This window comes from Eubalaena glacialis, chromosome 13, assembly GCF_028564815.1.
Source record: "Eubalaena glacialis isolate mEubGla1 chromosome 13, mEubGla1.1.hap2.+ XY, whole genome shotgun sequence".
NCBI classification, from domain to species: Eukaryota; Metazoa; Chordata; class Mammalia; order Artiodactyla; family Balaenidae; genus Eubalaena; species Eubalaena glacialis.
The window spans coordinates 78,584,836-78,606,510 of record NC_083728.1 but is presented as its reverse complement, the minus strand read 5'-3'; the positions used below and the strand labels follow the sequence as shown (position 1 = coordinate 78,606,510).

General features: G+C 55.3%; 4 protein-coding genes across 7 annotated transcripts; 2 read left to right on the top strand and 2 right to left on the bottom strand.

Moving 5' to 3' along the window:
- Positions 1–12: 12 nt before the first annotated feature.
- MYL11 (myosin light chain 11) lies at positions 13–1,486 on the bottom strand. The gene is made up of 6 exons (XM_061208476.1): positions 1,397–1,486; positions 1,069–1,144; positions 764–868; positions 577–655; positions 243–291; positions 13–151 (listed from the first exon to the last, which is right to left on the bottom strand). The coding sequence occupies exons 1-6, from the start codon at positions 1,430–1,432 to the stop codon at positions 47–49; spliced, it is 450 nt and encodes a 149-aa protein (XP_061064459.1). The 5' UTR covers positions 1,433–1,486; the 3' UTR covers positions 13–46.
- A 4,157-nt stretch (positions 1,487–5,643) lies between these two features.
- TBC1D10B (TBC1 domain family member 10B) lies at positions 5,644–16,598 on the top strand. The gene is made up of 9 exons (XM_061210054.1): positions 5,644–6,947; positions 9,908–10,007; positions 10,314–10,421; positions 10,523–10,629; positions 13,859–13,973; positions 14,100–14,165; positions 14,385–14,574; positions 14,901–15,055; positions 15,144–16,598. Exons 1-9 carry the CDS (start codon positions 6,004–6,006, stop codon positions 15,699–15,701), a joined length of 2,343 nt encoding a protein of 780 aa, XP_061066037.1. The 5' UTR covers positions 5,644–6,003; the 3' UTR covers positions 15,702–16,598.
- A 3-nt stretch (positions 16,599–16,601) lies between these two features.
- On the bottom strand, positions 16,602–18,815 carry LOC133104233 (uncharacterized). Its single transcript, XM_061209869.1, has 5 exons — positions 18,748–18,815; positions 18,524–18,660; positions 18,267–18,482; positions 17,681–17,763; positions 16,602–17,380 (listed from the first exon to the last, which is right to left on the bottom strand). The coding sequence occupies exons 1-5, from the start codon at positions 18,813–18,815 to the stop codon at positions 16,754–16,756; spliced, it is 1,131 nt and encodes a 376-aa protein (XP_061065852.1). The 3' UTR covers positions 16,602–16,753.
- Positions 17,342–20,756, top strand: CD2BP2 (CD2 cytoplasmic tail binding protein 2). 4 transcript variants are annotated; one of them, XM_061210058.1, is made up of 7 exons: positions 17,342–17,357; positions 18,967–19,070; positions 19,297–19,429; positions 19,557–19,714; positions 19,799–20,234; positions 20,316–20,422; positions 20,510–20,756. In XM_061210058.1, the coding sequence occupies exons 2-7, from the start codon at positions 18,993–18,995 to the stop codon at positions 20,618–20,620; spliced, it is 1,023 nt and encodes a 340-aa protein (XP_061066041.1). In that variant the 5' UTR covers positions 17,342–17,357; positions 18,967–18,992; the 3' UTR covers positions 20,621–20,756. The 4 variants fall into 4 exon arrangements, with proteins under 4 accessions (XP_061066041.1, XP_061066038.1, XP_061066039.1 ...); XM_061210055.1 differs by lacking the exon at positions 17,342–17,357 and adding an exon at positions 18,338–18,431; XM_061210056.1 differs by lacking the exon at positions 17,342–17,357 and adding an exon at positions 18,440–18,615.
- The last annotated feature ends 919 nt before the right edge of the window (positions 20,757–21,675 follow it).

The following is a 21,675-nucleotide window of genomic DNA, read 5'->3' as shown; positions in this document are numbered from 1 at the left end:
CGCACTGGCAGGAAGGCGTTGCCCAGCAGAGGCCTAAGAGGGTCCGCTACTCCTGGTCCTTGGCGTCGCCATGCGTGATGATGTAGCTCATGTTCTTGTAGTCTACGTTGCCGCCCACGTCGGGGGGGAAGGCCGCCCACATATTTGTGATCTGGGGAAAAAACGCAGGGGTATCTCCAACCGGTTCCTTACGTTCCCCTTCCCCCATCCCTCCGCTTCCCCTAGGCCCTTTCCCCACTCACCTCTTCCCGGGAGAAGCGGTCACACTGCGTGGTAAGCAGCTCCTCCAGGCTGGAGAGAGGTGACAGAGATTGGGCTTCGTGATTCCTTTCCACTCCCTCCCACCTCATCCCCGTTGCCATTCCCAGTCTCGCCTTGAAAACCAGGGTTACTCTGGATTCCTCATTGGTCTCCCAAACACTCTGGCCTCCCCCCTTTTGCCCTTCCCCCGTGTGCTGTGAAAATTTAATCCCATCACCACAGTCCTAATTTTTCCCTTATCTCTGGCAGTGCCTAACTCTTGGTAGGAATCTAAGGAGGCTTTCTGTGTGGGAGCAGCTGGAGGGTGTCACTTACAACTGCTTCTTGATGGTGCCCTTCCCCTCAGGGTCCAGGACCTTGAAGGCTCCAGTGATCACATCCTCAGGGTCGGCACCTGGGGGTGGTCAGAGGGCACATGAAGCTGAAGGGTTGCTAAAGGGTCAGTCCCTGAAAGGTCTGGGGAGAGGCATCTGGGAGTTTGGACCCAGGACACTTCATTCACCTTTGAGCTTCTCCCCAAACATGGTCAGGAAGACAGTGAAGTTGATGGGCCCGCTGGCTTCCTTCATCATGTCATCTAGCTCCTCATTCTTCACATTGAGACGCCCTGGAACAGGGTGGGGGAAGCATGGAGTGGAGTGGGGTCTAGGGGCCAGGGAATAACGCTTCCCATAAATTCACATCATCCCATCCATTTTTTATCTGGGTAGACTGAGGCCCAGGGTGGACCTGGCAGGGCTGGAACCTAAGGCTGCTGAATTCCCAGGACTCTGCAGCCTTGAATCTTTACAGGTGGAGTAGGCTCACCCATGGCTGCGAAGGTTTCCCGCAGGTCGTCCTTGTCAATAATGCCATCACGATTCTGGTCAATTACTGTGAAGGCCTGTGGAGGGCCAAGGTAGGGAGAGGTTAGGTCCCCCATGGCCAGGCTTCAGCATCCTTACTCCAGGCAGATCAGATTCTGAGATTCTGGCCCCCAGCCAGCCGTCCTCTTACACTCCCAGCAGGGAGGAGAACAAGGAATTCTAAACCCTTCCCCTCCCCCCAACAGGTGCACATTCCAGGGAGGGGTGGGGGGAGGGGCAGCAAGGGGAGCCTTTGGTCAGTCTTCAGTCTCCCTTCTCCCCGCACTTACCTCCTTGAACTCCTGGATCTGGGTCTGATCGAACATGGAGAAGACATTGGAGCTTCCGCCCTCTGCCGCTGCCTTTCTCCTGGCCCTCTTGGGTGCCTGAGGGATGAGGGTTGGGCAGAGGGGTTCAAGGACCAATCCCTACTCCTCTCTAGAGGCGATGGATTAGATTCAGGCTTCTTTGAGTCCATTCTTCTAAAGCAACTCTTCTGGCTCTAGGCTTCCCCTTCCTTATGACCTCTTTGCTGAGGAGACCTGCTGCAGTTGTACCCCCGAATTCCTCTGTGTAGCCCTCAAGTCCCCATCCTTCCATCCTACCCAACAAGTGGAGTGTACCTCCCCTTCTCAGTGCCCTGACCCTGCCTCCTCTGAGTCCCAGACTTGCTGTGTGACCCTGATCACTCACTCACCTGAACCTCTACTTTCTCATTTATAAAATGGGAGTGGGAACACTTGTCTGGCTGATCCCGGGGGTTTTAGGAAGATGGAGTGCAGGACGGCATGGAGCATGCTTTGGGAGGGACAGGGCTCCTGCGAGTGGAGTGTCTAGGCAGATTATCCTTGGTTGGATCCTTTAGGGCATCATTCTGTACATTCCCTGTTAGTGATATCAAGAAAGGGAAGATTCGTCTTTTTTCCTCTTGCCAGACTGGGAACCAGCTACTTTCTTTCAAAGGATGAGGCTGCCCTGAGGTCTGAGGGATCTGGGCAGGGGCTGGGGGATTCTCACTCACCATGTCTTAGGTCTCCTGGGGGCCAGGCAGTGGCTCTGGCTGGAAAGGAGCAGAGAGTCAGCCTGGGCCAGTCCCTCTGGAGTTATATAGTCCTGCCCCAGGGAGTCATTAACATACCAGGGTAACCTTAGCCCTGTGGGTGCCCACCCCAGATACCAAAATAGCCCAGCTCAGGGCCTCTCCTTTCTTGGGCTGGCAGCAGCTGGAGCCCAAGGAGGGAGGGAGGAGGGAGTGAGTCTTGGGATGCAGGTCTCACTAGGACCTGGGCAGGAAGGGATGTTCTTTTTCCCCAAAGGAGGCTGGAATGTGCCAGAGTTCAGAGAGGGCCCAGGCTGAGACACAGGACTAGGAAAGAGATGCACCAGCCTCCTGTACCCCTGTGTGGGGTGGGCCCAGATTTAAACCCAGTAAATTTATTGAGTACCTACAGTGTGCCAGGCACTGGTCCATGCTTTGCAGGTGCACTTTGACAAACACAGTCCCCCCACTGTGGAGTTCACGGTCAAGGGTATGTATATATGGGGGTAGTGACAGAGGTTACAGGTGGGAGAGAGCTGCCTGGGGAAGCTGAAGGATCAGGAAGTCTGCTACATCCCCTTCAAGAAGAGGGGGGATTTTGTGAGGAAAGATGTGGGGCATGGAATCACTAGGTATGAAGAGACTAGACAGCCTGGAGCAGAGAGGCTGCTCTGTGACCTTGGGCTTTGTGCTCCAACTCCCTGGGCCTTGGTTTCCCCCTCTATAAAATGGGGACGTAATTCCCATCCCACAGAACTTCTGGATGTGAACACTATTTGGAAACAGTTAGTGAAGTATAATCATTATTTTTATTTTTATTTTTTGGCTGCCCCACATGGCTTGTGGGATCTTAGTTCCCCGACCAAGGATCGGATCCGGGCCCTCGGCAGTGAAAACCTGGAGTCCTAACCACTGGACTGCCAGGGAATTCCCATAATTATTATAATTAATATTCAGGCCCTGCCTTGGTAGAACTTACAGTCTAGCTGTGGAGACAGGGTAAATGCAGAAAATGACAAACAAGCTGGTCAGGAGTACAGAAGTAGAGGGCATAGCAGCCCTATCTAGGAGTATGGGAATGACGTTATGAAGGCTGGTAGAAGTGAGTCAGGTGAAAGTGGAGGAACAGCCATGCTAAGTGGAGGGCACAGATGGGCAAAGGCCTGGAGAAGTGAAAGATCAGAAGTGTTCAGTTCGCCAGAATTGGGATGGGGCTCGAGCAGAGGATACAAGGGGCTGGACATCAGACACCAGAGGGTCTTCGAATGCCATGCTGAGGGCTGAGACCTTGGGAGCCTTGGAAAGGTTTGAAACAGGAGAAGGACATGGTCTAGTGTGAGTCTATAATCACTTTTTTGGATACTGGTGTGAAAGTTGGAACTCAGAGGAGGGGAGTCAAAGACACCAAGAGGGAAGCTAATTGGTCACCTCCTCCTTGGTGGCTGGGATGGCCAATGGCTTCTCTCTCCGATGTGGGCAAGAACCACCTAGGCTGACTGTGTGACTTTGAGGTACGCTCTCCCACCCCTCTGGGCCTCAGTGCCCCAGTCCATTCCGTACAGTGGAGGTCTGCGGAAATTGTGGGTGAGGAAGCCCCAGGAGGCCCAAGGTTGGCAAGGACACCCGTGTCTCCTCCTCCTCCTGTTCCCTCTAGGACCTGATGTCCTGAGGAAGTCTCCTCCTCCCCTCTCCCTCCTCCAGCCTCATACCAATGCCTCTAAGACATTTGCTTTTCTGGTCACTGGGGTCCAGGCACCTGTTGTCTCTAAGAAGAGAGACAGAGCCACCCTAAACTTAGCAGCTGCCCTTGGCCTCCTGCACTGGCCCCTCCCTGCCTCAGTCGACAGCTGCCTAACCTTATACGGTTACCATGGGGGTCCAGGCCCAGGAAGAAGCCCACTTATTACTGGGTTCTGGGAGGGGAGGAGAACTCCAAAGAGGGGGATGGGGGAAGTGCTTAGGAAGCTTGGGCCAAATGGAAAGTGGAGAAGTTGAGGAGGAGGAGATCGGGAGCGGCATATCTCAGACACTGGAGTTCACAGGATCTGAGTCTGAGCTGGGAGTAAGGAGCCTCAGTGAACTCAGCAACCAAGTAACTGGGAAGCTGGGAGCTAGGCCTGACTGAAATTTCAGGATGGTGGACTTTGTATGGAAATTGGAGCCCTCCTGGTGCTGAATCCTGAATCCTGGACCTCAGGGGAATGAGGGCCAGAGAGAGGAGGGGCTGGTAAAGTCAGGGCTTTGTGTTTGTGGTCTAGGGTAGCCTGGAGGGCTCATGAGATTGGGGTCTGATTTCTTAGCAGAGAATGAGGAGCACAGAGGGGTGTATCAATGAGGAGAGAGGAGTTGATGGAATGGGTCCTGGATCCCCAAAAGAATAAGAACACAGATATGGGAATTCATGGTATTGGGAATTCATGATTTGGGGTCTGGGATCCCCACTAGAATGGAGGGGGCACTCAGAGGATAAGTTCCGAGGAACTGGAGCCCAGATCCTGGGGAAGAGCTCAGATAGAAGGGGCTGAGGAGAGGGACTTGGGGGTTGGGATACCCACAGGAAATGGTGGATCCAGAGAGATGAGTCACGTATAGGATTTTGGGGCTCTGGTTATAGTCGCCTGGGATTTGTTGCGGGCTGGGATGAGAATTAGAGGCTGAGTGAAGGGCAAGAGTACCCGATCAGAGCACTGGATCAAGTGCCCTGTGGTGGGCTTGCGAGCTGAATAGAGAATGGGGCCCACGAGAGGACTCAGGCAGGGCAGCGTGGCGCTCTTATTGGCTAACGGTTGCACCCATGCCCCCGGTCCCCGCCCCCTCTCCGCGCTGTCCCCAACTGTCACCCCCCCCTCCCGCGCTTGTCTCCGGTTGTCACCGACATCCCTGGCTTGGCACTGCCTGCTGGCAGGACCCCTTCCCTTTGGATGCTGCCATTGGCTGAGACAGCTGTCTATCTTCCTCCTGTTGCTAAAGTGAGAGAATGCATTCATTGGCTGACGAGGCAAATTAATCGCAAATTTGACCCTCCCCTCCCAGCTGTCATTTCTTCCTGACCTTCTTGGGAGACCCAAAGAATCCCTCAGCTCCTATTGACTGCGGACGCTGTCTGTCACCGCCCAACTAGACATCACTGTCTGTCAATTTGACCTCCGCCTACTCCCCTTTTCATTGGCTCCCTTTTAACCATTCGTATTAGGCAGGCCCGCCTCTTCTCGCACAGCACCCGCCTCCTTCCACAGTTTTTCACTCTTCAGCCATCTTTATTGGCCAGGAGGTTCATCTTCCCGCTTTTCTATTAGTTACTCCCTTCGTCCCGCCTCCTCCTGCCTTCACTCGCCCTCTCATTGGTTTTATAACCTCCGCCTTCTCTGTTTCTTCTCCCCAAATTACCCACCCCCTTCCCACCTCCAGCCCCACCCACACTTCCAACGATTGGCAGAAACCCAGTTCTCTCTCTCCTATTATTCGTCCAAGCCCTCTGACGAGGCGGGAGAAAAAAGGAGCGCGATGGGGCCGCCCGCGCGCAGGCGTGAAGCGCCGAAACCCTGGCCGCTTGGCCAGCACCGGGGCTTGTGCGCAGGCGCGAGGTGGGCCGCTCGCCCGAAGCGGGAGGGAGGGGGTGGCGGCGAGAGTGCGAAAGGAGGGAGAGGGCGCGAGCGAGACCCCGGCGCCTGGCGCCCCGGGACCCGTGCCCCGGCTCCGCGCGCCGGGTGGCCGCCCGCGCGCCAGCAACGACCCCGGCGCGCGCCAGGCCGCGCCCTTCGCCCTTTCGCCTTCCTCGGCGGCCGGTGGGGAGCGGCCTGAGGGGCGGCGCCTTTTGCGGCCGCCGCGGCGGGGGGATGTGAGGGGCGGCCCGCGGTCATGGAGACGGGCCCGGCGCCCCTGGTGGCCCCGCCGCGCCGTCATGGCGCCCCCGCGGCCCCGTCGCCGCCGCCCCGCGGCTCCCGGGCCGGGCCCGTCGTGGTGGTAGCTCCGGGGCCGCCAGTGACCACGGCCGCTTCGGCCCCGGTCACCCTGGTGGCCCCCGGGGAGGCGCGGCCCGCATGGGTACCGGGTCCAACCCAGACCTCGGACTCGGCCCTGGCCCCCGCCCCGACAGTCACCGGCAGCACGGAGGTGGGGCTGACCCTGGAGGCCTCACCCGAAGCCCTGAGGGCGCAAGTCTCCGACCCAGAGCCCTTGGTGCCCGAGGCTGTGGCAGGAGCCGAGAGGTCCATGGCTCTGGCCCCAGGGGCAGACTCTCCGAAGACGGAGGAGGCCAGAACCTCACCCGATCCTGGGCCAGGTACCCTCACCGGGGCCCGCACCAGGACCCCTTCAAGAACGGCTCCTGGGGCCCTGACCGCCAAACCCCCGCTTGCCCCCAAGCCGGGAACCACAGTGGCCTCAGGAGTGACTGCACGGGTTGCAGCAGTGACAGCAGGACAGGTGACAAGTGGACATGGAGCTGCAGCATCAGCATCAACAGGACAGGCTCCAGAGGACCCCTCAGGGCCTGGTACAGGCCCTTCAGGGACGTGTGAGGCTCTGGTAGCTGTCGTGACGGTGACCCCAGCTCCGGAGCCTGCTGAAAACTCTCAGGACCTAGGCTCCACGTCCAGCCTGGGACCTGGCATCTCTGGGCCTCGAGGGCAGGCCCCAGACACTCTGAGCTACTTGGACTCCGTGAGCCTCATGTCTGGGACCTTAGAGTCCTTGGCGGATGATGTGAGCTCCATGGGCTCAGACTCGGAGATAAATGGGCTGGCCCTGCGCAAGACGGACAAGTACGGCTTCCTTGGGGGCAGCCAGTATTCGGGCAGCCTGTGAGTACCCAGTGGGCACCCAGCGGGCCTGCTTCAGGGAAGTAGAGGTTGCAGGGTGGGGGGATGATACACCTTGCCCACACTCTGGCTGCCCATCCTCCTCTGAGGATCCACGGGGTGTGATTAGTGGGAATGGGATGCTTAACAATCCTTATCATGCCTAGAGCTTCCTGAGGTTTCTGTGGCACCAGCGTGTTAGGGTTTGAGACCAGGTGTCGGGCGTTCTGGGTTTGAGCCTAAGCCTTGCCTTTGGTGTGTGTGTGCCCTTGAGTTAGTGCCTTCCACATTTGAGTTAGTGCCTCACTTTCCTCCTCTGTGAAGTGAAAGGTTGAATGAGATGATACCTCAGGTTGTCCCAGCTCCTTGATGGGAAACTCCAGCTACAGGTCAGGTATTCTGGAGGGTTGGCTGGACAGGGGTTCTAGTAGAGATCTTTGGTTCTTTAGGGAGAAAGTCTGGAGGGATGCAGGCACCTCCCTTCCCCCATAGCCCTAGGTCTGATGGGGTGGTGAGGTGGGGAAGTCTGTTTGATGGAGGAGAGACTCTGAAGGTAGGGCCCCTCTGTGAAACAGAAGAGCAGTCTTGTGTTTTCACTGAAGGAAAGGGGGTGGAGGAGGCCTCTTCCCCATTTCCTCATCTCCCCAGCCGGGCTTGCTCTTTCCTAGTTCCCTCCAGGGGCCTGAGTCACTTCTGAGGTGAGGATGTGATTGCTTCTGACTTCTTCCTTCCCTCTCTTTGGATCATTGTTCCTGTACCCCTTTAACCTGCTGGTCAGTTCAGTTTACAGCATTGCCTGAGAACCCCCAGTGCCAGGCCCTGTGCTGGGTACTAAGGATAAAATAATCATTTCAAGGTGCTCATCATCTAGAGGGAGAGACAAATACTTAAACAGTTGGTTTCAATATAATATGTTAGGTTTAGCCTGGAGATCATCACAGGGTTTTGTGAGCAGCTAGGGAAGGAATCTTTTGCCCAGTCTGGGAATTCAGCTGGACTGATCTGAATCGTGAAGAATGAGTAGGATTTAGTCATGGCTGTGCGTGTTGGGGTGAGGGGGACCTGCCTGGTGTTGGGGGAAGCCCTGTGGGAGGGATTATAATCCAACAAAAAAATCAGAAAATCTTTGAGTACCAACATTCTCGGTCCTGTGTGGGGAGGGCAACTGAAGTTTGACCCTGGTGCTTTCCCATGCATGAGGGATGCATTGCTGTACCTAATTTATAGATGAAGAAACAGGATTAGAGCAGTTGAGTGAATTGCCCCACTCAAATAATTTGGATCTGTGTGACCGATGGCACTCTCCTCAATACTCTGCTGCCCTGAGGAACTTGGATTGAATTGGATTTTAGTGAGCCCCTCTTGTGTACCAGGCACCGTGCTGGGTGCTAATTCTCTGCTTTTAATTTTGTCCCTCTAAAATCCATCTTCCATGCTGGCAGAATCTACTTCTGAGGCAAGGCTGACTGTGGCACACGTTACCTTAAAAGCTGTTAGCAGCTCCGCACTGTCCAGAGGATAAAGTCCAAGCGCTTTAGCCTGCACACGGGCTCCTTATGACCTGGCTCTGCCAGCCTCTCTGGTCTTCTTTTCCACCGCCTTCTCACCATGCACTGTGTGCTGTGGTCCTGTTGAAGTGATTGTAGTCTTTTTCCCTTCATACTCAGGCTGTACCATCAGCCAGGAATGCCCTTCTCCCGGTCTTTCCCTGCCATGTTCTACTCAGTCCTTCATGGATTACCTCAGATGTCCCTTCCTCCAGGAAACCTTCCTTGATATCCATTGCCCCGCCTCCGATTAGGTGCCTCTTCTGTGCATCTTTGTCATTGCATTTCCCTCACATATTGCGATTATCTCCCCTGCTAGCTTGTGACCTTTTGAGGGCAGGAAAGTTATCTTACTCTTCCTGGCCTTTAGTAGAGTTTGGAATTGCCTTATGATAGAGATTAATGAGAAATCACCTTTTAGTGAAAGGAGCTTCTGGGACAAAAGAAACTAACATTAAACCTCCCATTTAACAGTTCTTTATATAGTTTCTCAATAGTCCTCTCATAACTTTGTGATGTAGGTGGTGGCATTCCTTTTTACATTTATAAGGAAGAGACTTAGGTTATCACTTGCCAAGACTCCCCAACTTCTAAGGGACAACTGGGCTTTGAGCTCAGGTCTATCTGGAAACCCAAGCTCTTTCTTCCATTCCACTCACCTGGTACTGGCTCCTACAACTAACTGTTTCAAGACTGATGGGGTATCGTGAGTGCGAAGCTCTGACAGAACAGTGAGCAAACAGTGCAAGGAGAGCTTCATTTGCTTGGGAACGTGGGGTGATTTCAGGGAGGAGGAGGTAGCGGAAATTGCAGATGGTGCAAGGGATCTTGAGTCTGGTAGAAGGAAACTCAGACAGTTGCCTCTAAGGGGACAGGGAAGTATGTTTGTTATGTATTTTATTTTATGGATAATAATTGCTGTTACTTACTGAGTCGCTGCTATGTGTTATCTCATAATAACCTCTTAGGTAGATACTGTTTTTCTCTCCATCTTACACATGAGGAGATTGAGGCTTAGAGAGTGACTTGCCCAAGGCCACACAGTGAATAGGTGGCAAACCTAGAACTTGGATCCAGGTCTAATGCAAAGTGTAGCTTTTCAATATTCCGTGCTCTCTCCCCAAACTTGTATGTGTCTGAAATGGGATTTGAACACAGCCTCTGTATAGCGATCCAACATGAGAATGTGATCTCTGTTCAGAGATTCCAAGGAAATTCCATTTAGTGTAGTGAACTAGGACCTTGGATGGCCAGAATGACCAGACGTCCTAATGTTTGGTATTGGTAGCTCACAAAATGCTTTTATGGTCTGATCTCTCATTTTTGAGCTTGGGGAGGTGGCTTGCCTCAGTTCCCCCAGTAATCTAGATTTTATACTACTGCTACTGACTTCTTCCATACTCCCCATATCCTCAGAGAGAGCTCCATTCCTGTGGATGTGGCTCGGCAGCGGGAGCTCAAATGGCTGGAGATGTTCAGTCACTGGGATAAGTGGCTGTCACGGCGTTTCCAGAAGGTTTGAGAAGGCTGTGGTGGGCAGGGCAATGGACATGGTGGGGGTGGGGAGGACAGGGTGGGCCCCTGTGCTCTGGGGAAGCCCAGGAACCTGATAGTATCTGCTCTCCGGACCATGTTGAGGGTAGGTGGTACTTGGGCCTGCGGGGGAGGAGTAGCTTTAAAGATAGAAGGCCAGGCGGGGTCCAGTGGAGTGAAGCCTATGGGATGTGGGACAGGTGTCCCAGGGAGCCCGAGGACTGCTGGGGAAAGCTTGGAGGCTGTGCCTGCCACTGAAGCTGTTCCCCTGCCTGCCACTCTGCCTTAGGTGAAACTGCGCTGCCGGAAGGGGATCCCATCCTCCCTCAGAGCCAAGGCCTGGCAGTACTTGTCCAATAGCAAGGAACTCCTGGAGCAGAACCCGGGCAAGTTTGAGGTGCGCACAGCTCCAGGGTGTGGGGACGTGTGACAGTGTCTGTGTGAAGGGTATCATCAGTTCCCCCAGATCCTGAGATAATCTCAGCTGTCCCACTGCAGGAGCTGGAACGGGCTCCTGGGGACCCTAAGTGGCTGGATGTGATTGAGAAGGACCTGCACCGTCAGTTCCCTTTCCATGAGATGTTTGCTGCTCGAGGCGGGCATGGGTAAGGCGACCTGACTATGTGAGTCAGTGGTGGATACAGGGCTGGGTTGAAAGCAGTTCTTGCCTTCCAGAACTTCTACAGGAGTGGTCCTTAATGGATTGAGTGTCTAGCCATGTTGAAGGAAGTCTCCTGGGAGGGAGACTCTGACTCAGGGTGATGGGGGTGGGGTGGGGTGCTGGTGAGGGGAAGGGGAGGCACATCAAGGGCTCATTGAAGAGGTTGCATTTGAACTAGGTTTTAAAGGATAGATGGGAGCAGAGCAAGGGGCAGGTTTTTCCTGGCTTGGGGGTTATGTAAGCTGTGTCTGGGCAGTGGGGTTGGGTAGAGCTGAGGCTGGAAAAGCAATTAAGGGCCCTTAAATGCTGTGCCCAGGCCCTTCGATCTTTGTTATGTTTGCCCGGCTTCCTCACGAAGGCTATATATCGCTTCCTAGTGGTGTGCGATGTTTTTAGGTGGTTCTCAGCTCCTTGTGGGAGCATGTGGATGGACATTTTTTTAACAGTAAGTTCATCCTTTCAGCAAATATTTGTCAAGCGCCTGCTATCTGCCAGGTACTGTTTTAGCTACAGATGACAGCTGCCCCCTCAGGGCTTATATTTTAGTAAGGGTAGACAATAAATAAAATAAAGAATGAAAGTATGTTGTATGTACAATGGTGGTAAATAGAAGAGTTTAAAGCAAGAAAGGGGAAAAGAGAATGTGAGCCGAGATGGGGTTACAAGTGACCTGATCTGACTTGTGTTTTAAAAAGATCATTCTGGGACTTCCCTGGCTGACCAGTGGTTAAGACTCTGTGCTTCCACTGCAGGGGGCATGGGTTTGATCCCTGGTCGGGGAACTAATATCCCACATGCTGCGCAGTGCGGCTGGAAAAAAAAAAAAAAGGATCATTTCTGGCTGCTGTGCTGACAATAGACTATAGGAGACAAGGGCAGAAGCAGAGAGACCAGGTAGACTATTTCCATAATCCAGGAAAGAGATGATGATAGATAGACCAGGATGGTAGCCGTGAAACTGGATATATTTTGAAGGTAAAGCCAAAAGAATTTGCCAGTGGATTAGATGTGGAGAGTGTGTGTGTGTATGTGTGTGTGTGTGTGAGAGAGAGAGAGAGAGAGAGAGAGAGTAGTTAAGGAAGACTCTTAAGGTTTTTGGTCTTAGAAAGAAACTAGAATGAATGGAGTTGCAATATACTGATATGGATGGGGAAAACTGGGAGGAAAGTAGGCTTGAAGGGTATATCAGGAGCTCATTTTTGGAATGTGAAGTTTGAAATACTCACTGGATATCCAGATGGAGATGCCAAGTAAGCTGGATGTACAATGGACACAACATCCAGGGAGAGGTTTAAACTGGAGACAGATTGGAAATTGAGAGTTGTCAGGCTCTAGATGGGACCAGATCTCACCCATGGGACTAGATGAGGTCATCAAGGCAGCAAGTGTAGATACGAAAGGAAGCTGTTCAAAGATTGAGCCCTGCAGCTCCAACATTTCAAGAATGGGAAGATGAGAAAGAACCTGTAAAGGAGCCTGGAAGGAGCTGGTGAGGTATAAGGAAAACCAGGAGAGTGTGATTCCTGGAAGCAAAGTGAAGAGGGGTTTCGGGATCAGCTGTATGAAATGCTGCTGACGGGTCAAGTAAAGTGAAGTCTGCAAATCGACCTCTGGATTTAGCAATGTGGAGGTCATTGGTGACAAAACATTGGTTTTGTGTGGAGCAGTGGGCTAAAGCCTGACTGGAGGATGGGAGGAAAGAAATTGATGATAGCAAGTCTGTACTCTAGGTGGGTTTGGCTGAATAGGTAGGAAAGAAACGGTGTGGTATTCAGAGGGGAAGGTTGGGTAGAGGTGTTTTTTGTTTGTTTTTTGGCCATGCCCTGTGGCATGTGGGGTCTTATTTCCCCGACTAGGGCTCGAACCCGCACCCCCTGCAGTGGAAGCATGGAGTCTTAACCATTGGGCTGCCAGGGAAGTCACAAGAGGTGTTTTTTTTTTTTAAGCTAGAAGAAATGACATGTTGGTATGCCAGCCTCTGTAATTAGAGAAAAATGGATGACGCACAAACAATGGGAAGGTTGCTGGAGGGATGGCCTGTGTAGGCGAGAGGGGATGGGACCCAGTGCCCAAGTGGAAAGGCTGTGGTTGGCCAGGATCACAGATAGTTCACCCATAGCAATGGGGGAGAAGGCAGGGGCACAGAAGCAGGCAGGTGGGTGAATGTAGCATGGGAGCTTAGGGAAGTTACATGTTTATTTTAATACATATTAGATGAAATAACTAGTATATCAAACCTGTCATTTCATGGACTAACGTTATTACAAAGTGGAGAAAAAATAAATAATAGTGGGGTGGTGTGCAGATAAAGCACAAATGAAAGTCACACTTCAGTGACTGAATTTTGAGAAACACTACTGTAAGCAGTGGTCAGGAGTGTGTGACTGGAGGCAGGGAGAGGATCTGGGCGGTTATTACATCCTGGTTAAGAGATGAAGGTCTGAGCTGCTCAGTGGCTGTGGCGGCGGAGAGAGGGAATAGACGTGAATGAAATTCAGAAGGTAGTGTTGATACGACTTGATGATTAGCTGTGGGGAGTGATGGAAGGCTCGCTGTTTTCTGATGTGGGGCTGAGGGGATGGGATTCCCACACACAGCGATGGGGCACCCTCAGGGGAGAGGAACAGATCTAGGGCAGAGAGTTTATTCTTTTGGATGCAGAGACAAGAGAAAGGTCTGAGGCACAGCTGGCTTCCCAAGCCTACACCGAGAACCAGGGCTCTGCCCGGGGGGAACTGATGAAATCCAGTCAGACAGATAAGGCAGGGCCTGCCCTGGGAGAGCGCCTGCTCTGGGGCAGTAAAAGCATTCAGACAGTGCCAGAGGAGGGCTGATGCTGTTGAAAAGCTTCCTGAAGAAGATGACCTTGAAGGTTTACGGGATGGGGGCAGACAGAGAGCACAGCCCATGGGGGGACATGGGTGGGGAGCACGTGGGTGTGCAGGCAAGGGCGGAAGCCTAGAGCCTGGAACAAAGCTTAGGTTATGGTCTGAGTCTTTGGCTTAAGCTTGATAGGCAGGATTAGGAAGGTGGATAGAGGTGTGTGGTGGTAAAGCTCTGGGGTTGATCTGCCACGGGATATAGGGGGGCTCTGGGTGGGGGTGCGGGTTAGTTTGGGGGCGAGAGCTCCCAACTCCTGTGACTTTCCTCATGGTCTTTCCCCATACCCACAGGCAACAGGACCTGTATCGAATCCTGAAGGCCTACACTATCTACCGGCCTGACGAGGGCTACTGCCAGGCCCAGGCCCCCGTGGCCGCAGTGCTGCTCATGCACATGCCTGCTGAGGTCAGCAGACGCTGGGCCTGGTTGGGGAGGGGCTGGGAGGATCTTGGCCTGCAGTGGTGATGGGGGAGCTCCCTCCTCCCTGTTTCTCAGGCCCCATCCCTCCCTCCTTGTTCTTGCCCTTCTCAGCAAGCCTTTTGGTGCCTGGTGCAGATCTGCGACAAGTACCTCCCCGGTTACTATAGTGCAGGGCTGGTGAGTGTCTGGAGGCTGGGTGCAACTGGGGCTGTGACTTTTCCCCAAGACTGCAGGGTGGTCCTTGTCCTGCCCCCCGCTGTACCATTCTGTCCCTCTGTTCTGGGCCTCTCCCACTGAGGTGAGGATCCCACTTTGTGGATGGGTACTGACTACCAGGGCCGGTTCTACCCCAAGGGTCCACAGCAGGCCTCTTCTCATGGTTTGTCCCACTTCCAGGAGGCCATTCAACTGGATGGAGAAATCTTTTTTGCGCTGTTGCGCCGGGCCTCCCCATTGGCACATCGGCACCTGCGACGGCAGCGCATTGACCCCGTGCTGTACATGACAGAATGGTTCATGTGCATCTTTGCCCGCACCCTTCCCTGGGCTTCAGTGCTACGTGTCTGGGATATGTTCTTCTGTGAAGGTACTTCTGTAGCCATTCAGGCCATGACGGGGCTGCGGTTTCCATGGTGGCTGCCAGAGGGTGGCCTGCTGACAGAGGCTTCACTGGAAGCTGTCTTGGGGCTGGAGAAACTGAGGCCTGATCTTGTTGGCTCTGCCACCAGCCCACAGCTTGCTTTACCTCCCAGGAACCTAAAACCCATGGCAGCTTGTTTCCCTTCTTGGGGCCTCAGTTTCCTCATCTGTAAGGTTGGCAGTAGACAGGGATGGGGGCTGTGAGTTCCTCCTAAATGGGACAGGCTGAGATCCCGGGCTGATCATCCAGCCTCTCTTCCTTGGACCCTGCAGGCGTCAAGATCATCTTCCGGGTGGCCCTGGTGCTGCTGCGGCACACGCTGGGCTCTGTGGAGAAGCTGCGCTCCTGCCAAGGCATGTATGAAACCATGGAGCAGCTGCGCAATCTGCCCCAGCAGTGCATGCAGGAGGACTTCCTGGTGCATGAGGTAGGTCCTAGCCTTAGCATACCTCACACCTGCTTTGGCCCATCCCCATCCCCAACCTTATTCCGGTACCCGTTTCTTCTCCATCTAGGTGACCAACCTCCCAGTGACAGAAGCACTGATTGAGCGAGAGAACTCGGCCCAGCTCAAGAAGTGGCGGGAAACCCGGGGCGAGCTGCAGTATCGGCCCTCACGGAGACTACACGGTTCCCGGGCGATCCATGAGGAGCGTCGGCGGCAGCAGCCACCCCTGGGCCCCTCCTCCAGCCTCCTCAGCCTCCCTGGCCTCAAGAGCCGAGGCTCCCGGGCCGCTGGAGGGGCCCCCTCTCCACCCCCTCCTGTCCGCAGGGCCAGTGCTGGGCCTGCCCCAGGGCCTCTGGTCACCGCTGAGGGACTGCATCCATCCCTTCCTTCGCCTACTGGCAACAGCACCCCACTGGCTCCCAGCAAGGAGGCCCGGAGGCAGGAGAAGGAGCGGCAGAAGCAGGAGAAGGAGCGGCAGAAGCAGGAGAAGGAGCGGCAGAAGCAGGAGAAGAAGGCTCAGGGCAGGAAGCTCTCGCTGCGTCGGAAGGCAGATGGACCCCCCGCCCCCCAGGATGGCGGGGACAGGCCCTCAGCATCAGAGGCCCGGCAGGATGCTTACTTCTGACCTCTGCCCTGGGGCTGGACTGCAGGGCCCCCTCTTTTTCCCTCAGCCGAGAGCAGGCCTTGGCCTGGGGTGCTGCTCCCAGCCCCCTTGGCAGGCTGTCCCTCTTTCTGAGGAAAGTGGCTTGATTCCCCATCTCCTTGCCAGCTGCTGATTCCTACACGGCCAGGACAGCCAGAGTACGTGGGGCAGCTGCATTTCCCTGGGGCAGCAGTGAACAAGTCTGGAGCCCTCGCCTCCAGTTAGGCCCAGCTGGGGTCTCTGTCTCTCCTGCCCCGATTCCCTCTGGGATCCCTTCCCAGGTGCTGTCCTGATTGGCCTCTTGTCACCACAGGGGTGACTTTTGGCGATGGGAGTCAGCGGTTTTCAGATTCTTACACTCCAGTCACTCCCCTTACCCATGAAGTGGAGCTGGGTTCCTTTTCCCTTCTTCAGTCCTGCCTGTCTCCCCCCACTTCCTGGCGGGGGGCCCAGGCTCTTCGTGTTCTCCTTCTGGACATCTCTGTGTTGTAATTATGTACGGAGGACCTGGTTGGCCCAGGGTGGGGGTGTTCACTCTCTTCTGTCCTTTGGTTTTCCTCCACCGTGTTCTTGCACGCTGGTTTATTTAAGGGGACGTGCACTGGAGCAGGAAGTGTCCCCCACTTCCCCACCACCACCCTCCTTGCTCTCCTTCCTCTTCACCTACCTTTCTCTGTATTCTCAGGCCTCCCCTGCTTTGTCTCACCAGGGCTCCCACCTTTCACCTTGTTCCCTTCCAACCCTCCAGCCCCTACCTGGGTAAGGGGTCTTCCCTTGAGCTCCAGGGGGTGGAACCCAATGTTTACATTTTCTTCTGTCTCTGCCCCCACCCTGTGCGGCGCTTTGAGGAACCGGAAAAGAACCTGCTGTTGTACCTGGGCCTGTCTCCTGCATTGTTATTTGATGAAGGGGGTTAGAATAAGGACAAGGAAGGAGGGAGGGAGTGATGGAGCTAGTCAGGATCTGGGTGTCTCTTGAAGCAATCGGCTGGTCTCCTGGTCTCGGCAGGTAGGTACCTTTTGGCCTTTGGTCTGTTAGTCATTCATCAACAGACAGTGGTTGAGCTCCCGCTCCACCTCTGCCTGGGATCCGCTGCCTCCGTTGCACTGGCCTCCTGGAGCCGTCTGTGCGCCCGCCGCCTGCAGCACCCGGATCTCCTTCCCAAAGTGCTCGTGCAACTCCTGCAAGCTGGAGAGGGTACTGCCCTCTCTGTACTGTGGGGAGCCCCAGTCCTCTGGGGGTGAGCTGGTCTCTTGTCCAGCTGCCTGGCACAGCTCCTGGTGCTGGGCCTCCAGGGGGCGTAGCAGCACAGCCAGGCTCCCAGCTTCTCCTGGTTTTCTGCTGCCAGCTTGTAGGCCTGTCCCCCTTCTACCCCTGGGGTCAGGATGGTAAAGGCGTAGGGTTCTGTGGCCCCAAGGCGTGGCTCCACCTGGCAGTTCTCTAACAGGATGAGGCTCAGGGGTGTGTGGGTCAGCCTGGTGTTCCAGGTAGAAGAGGAGGTTTCCCCGGAGGATGAACCAGCGGTGCTGGCAGCTGCTATTTCTGGCCCCCTTCTTCAGCAGGATGCCTTCCCGGTCCGGAGCCTGTGTTCTGTACCCACGGAAGAAACTGAGCACGGACCTGTGGTGCGGTTTCACGGTAGTCCAATCTGGGAGGAAACCCTAGGGGCAGGAGAAAGGAGGGGTGGTCCATCTGGTTATCCTAGGGACCCCAGCTGCCCCCAGTGCCCTCCTCTGGCTCCAGTAGGCTCTTTCTGGGCACAGCCTTGGCCTACTGGGATTCAGACTGAGTATCCTCAAGAGGTAGAGGTCTTGTACCCTGAGCACTGGGACCTACTCCCACTTCCCAACCCCAGCTCTGCCCCTTGGGACAGATTACAGAACCTGGGCAGGGGCTGCTGGGCTGGGGTCCTGTTTGGGGGGGGGGCACGGGTATCCACTACTGCCCTTTTCCAGGCCTACCTGAGATGAGGGCACAAGGGACTTACGGCCTCGGTACTGGGCACAGGTGCCACTGCCACCTCTCCTATTATGGCTCTTCCCACCTCAGAAACCAGGAGATTGCCCAGGGGGTAGGCGTGGGGTAAATGACTTCCCCTGGGTCCTAAAAGGAGCTGGGTTGGGAAAGTGCCCCAGGAGAACCGAGCATCCCTTCTGGGACAAGAGCAAGGCCGCACCTCGAACTAGGAGAGGGCGGACAATGGGACGCTGAGAGTAGGAAGGCAGGATCTCTAATGAGATGATGAAAGGCGCAGAGCCAGCCCTGGAGAAGAGACTCAACCGGGGAAAGGGAAACAAGGGCAGGGACCCAGCGGCCCTGCTGGGACTTTGCCCCTCCAACGTGACTCTGGGCGCCCCTTTAGGTAAAGCGCGCTCCGCTTTCTCCCCAGAGCCTCTACTGCTGTAGGAGGGAATCGGGACCACTTCCGGCCATCCCTCTCGTCCGATCAGGGTCTAGGCGTTCATACGTCCCCTCTGCTCGCCATCGTCGCCCCACACGGCTCACGTCACTTCTGGGAGGCGGTGTCTTTCCCCGCTCAGCGCGTACTTCCGCCCGCTCCTTCAGTTAGTCGTCTAACACGAGTGAAGCCACTTCCGGCCTTCCCTGGCGCCTTCCGCAGTTCTCTTCCGGGTGGTGGCGGGCGGGTGCCCCGGATGTAGACCTGGCGAAAACCTGTCTCCCTGTATTCCCCCGCCTTTCCTGGGTCTTTAGGTGAGCGCGCGCCGGCGGGATTGCTGGAGTCCTCGTGGCTCTGCCGCCTCTCTGATTTGTACACAGCCCAGGACAGTTGGGGGTCACCCCACGGAGTTGGGAGTTCGGCGCAGGGAGGAGCGGGGCTGCCAGGGTGCCAGGTCCTGGGTTCGCCGGGGCCCCGCGGGCTACGAGGAAGCTGGAGGTGGTTGAGCGGGTGTCTGCTCGCGGAGCAACGTCGCGCCCAGGACTGCGGGGGCCGGGAATGGCGGTGGTCACGCGGGGGAGCCCGTCTCAAGGGTGGGGGTGCCCGTGGGGAGCTCCTCCGCGCGTCCACCTCTCCATCCCTGCTCCAGTACCTCTTTCGGATGCCAGACCAAGTCCTGGGGGCCTCTTGGCTGCCATCTGCCCTTTTGGCCCCTGATTCTGTGCTCCCTCCCCTCCCAAACTGGATTCAGTACCGACCAAGGGAAAGATTTGTTGTGCGGGAGACTCTCTCGCGGTGAGTATTCTCCTCACCCAGTTCCTTTAATCTGCACCCTTTTCCTCGGCTCAGCTTGAGAAAGGCCCCTCTGTCCAGTCATGCCAAAGAGGAAAGTGACCTTCCAAGGCGTGGGAGATGAGGATGATGAGGATGAAATCAGTGTCCCCAAGAAAAAGGTGAGGGGGCCAGATTCCTGCGTTCTGGGGAGAAGTGAGGGGAGGAAAAAAAGCTAGAAGCCAGGAGAGAAATCTGGAGGGACAAAGAAAAGGTGGAAAGGGCTAGCTTTTCTGTGTGCTCTGAGAAATGGATTTGCAGGATTTTCAGTTTGAGTCTAGATCCTAGAGTATTTTGAGTAATAGCCAGTAACCTGCATCTCTCTTGATTTCTGACTCCTGCCCACAGTTGGTGGACCCTGTGGCTGGGGCAGGAGGTCCTGGGAGCCGCTTCAAAGGCAAACACTCTTTGGACAGCGATGAGGAGGATGATGATGAAGGGTCCAGCAAATATGACATCCTGGCCTCAGAGGATGTAGAAGGTGAGCTATAGCCAAGAGTTGACTTTCTGCTGGAGGAACAAATAGGGGCTTCTAAGGTCACAGAGCACAGGAGGCTCCTGTCTCTTTTTTGCATTCCTAGCATGGGACGCCTGTGTCTTTGGTGCAGGTCAGGAAGCAGCCACACTCCCCAGTGAGGGAGGTGTGCGGATCACACCCTTCAACCTGCAGGAAGAGATGGAGGAAGGCCACTTTGATGCTGATGGCAACTATTTCCTGAACCGGGAAGCTCAGATCCGAGACAGCTGGCTGGACAACATTGACTGGGTGAGGTCCAGAGGCTGGCATGGCTGGGCCTGGGCCTTGCTGGCAGTTTGTCAGAAATAAAACTCTCCCATTTTCACGTTGCAGGTAAAGATCAGGGAGCGGCCGCCTAATCAGCGGCCGCCGTCAGACTCAGAGGAGGAGGACAGCTTGGGCCAGACACCAATGAGCGCCCAAGCCCTCCTGGAGGGCCTTCTGGAGCTGATGTTGCCAAGAGAGACAGTGGCTGGGGCACTGAGGCGCCTGGGAGCCCGAGGAGGAGGCAAAGGGGGCAGCAAGGGGCCTGCGCGGCCCAGTTCCCCCCAGCGCCTGGACCGGCTCTCCGGGTTGGCTGACCAGATGGTGGCTCGGGGTAACCTCGGAGTGTATCAGGAGACAAGGGAACGATTGGCCATGCGGCTGAAGGGGTTGGGGTGCCAGACCCAGGGACCCCGTGACCCCACAGCCCCACCCTCCCTGGACATGTTTGCTGAGGAAGTGGCGGAGGGGGAGCTGGAGACCCCAACCCCTGCCCAGAGAGGAGGTAAGATTGAAGGGCAGAAGGGGGGTGTTGTGGGCAGGGGCAGGCCCCTTGAGGCCCAGATGGCTCTGCCTGTTATTTTAGAAGCAGAGTTGCCCGGAGGTGGTCTGGCCGATGTGATGTGGGAATATAAGTGGGAGAACACAGGCGATGCTGAGCTGTATGGGCCCTTCTCCAGCACCCAGATGCAGGTAAGCTCCTTTCTTCTTCACTTTGCCTCTTCTCTCCCTCCCCCCACCCCATTAGTCCTCCCCGAGCTCTGCCCTCTCTTCTTGCAGACCTGGGTGAATGAAGGCTATTTCCCGGACGGTGTTTATTGCCGGAAGCTGGACGCCCCCGGTGGACAGTTCTACAACTCCAAACGGATTGATTTTGATCTCTACACCTGAGCCTACTGAGGGCCGAGTTTGGTGGCCCCTTCTTTCCTGGATTCTGTGGAGGAGGCCCCGGCTGCCTTAGGCAGTGAGGATATTGGGGGCCACTTCTCAGTCAACTTCCTTTTCCCAATAAAAGCCTTTAGTTGTATATTAGGACCTTGGCTGGGCTGATGGCCAGAAGCCGGGGACCTTTTCCAGACCCCTTTGGACTTGCTTTGGCCCTTGAGTGTTTCCTCTCCTGAAGTTCCTCCTTGGGAGTTTGTCTCTGGTCCCTTGAACCACCTCACCTTTGTTTACCAGTCCTTGGGGCAGAGCTGGGCCTGTCAGGTGTCCTGTGGTCTCCCAACCTGGACTTTGTTCACCATCTAAAAATCTCTCCACTCACATGCCGTTCTCCAGAATCCTCTGGCGGTCCTTGTTTTGCTGTTCTTAGGTCTTTGGCTTTTAGGACCTAAGATGCTCTGCGTTTCAGCCAGTGCAGGACAGAGCCCCAGAAGTAGAGACTTTAGGCCTGGAAAGGCTGGGACATCTGTTGGGAGTGAGCAGGAAAGCTGATACTCACTGGCTCCCTACTGCCTCAGACTTCTTAGAAGTGGATAGAAATGGCCTCTTAGGTAAACTCTAGACTCAATGTTGGCACTTGAAGGACCTTTCAAGGCCACCTGGGCCAGTCATGCTTTGTACAGGCACAGAGATGGGCAGTGTCTCACTAGAGGTTACACAGCGCGTCAGAGGGCGGGCCCAGACCCAGTGGGCTCCCTTCGAAGACCTTTCTTGGCACCAGGCCTTTTCTGTCTGGCCTTGGAAGCCCTGTAGCTTACATTTCCTGGGCCCCAACAATGTGTCTGACACTGGTTAGTGCCTTGAGGGAACTGAGAGAACTGGGCTGGTCCCCTCCCAGGAATTCAGAGTCAGGGGGAGGGATTGGGAGGAAGACTGATACGCATAACTGTATAGTCTGAACCAAACACCTCCCACCTCCCACCAGTGCTGCCTCATGCCTCTCCTCACTCACACCGGTTAGCGCTCCACCTTGGCTCTCTGTTGGAGTTTTATGGGGAGCTGTA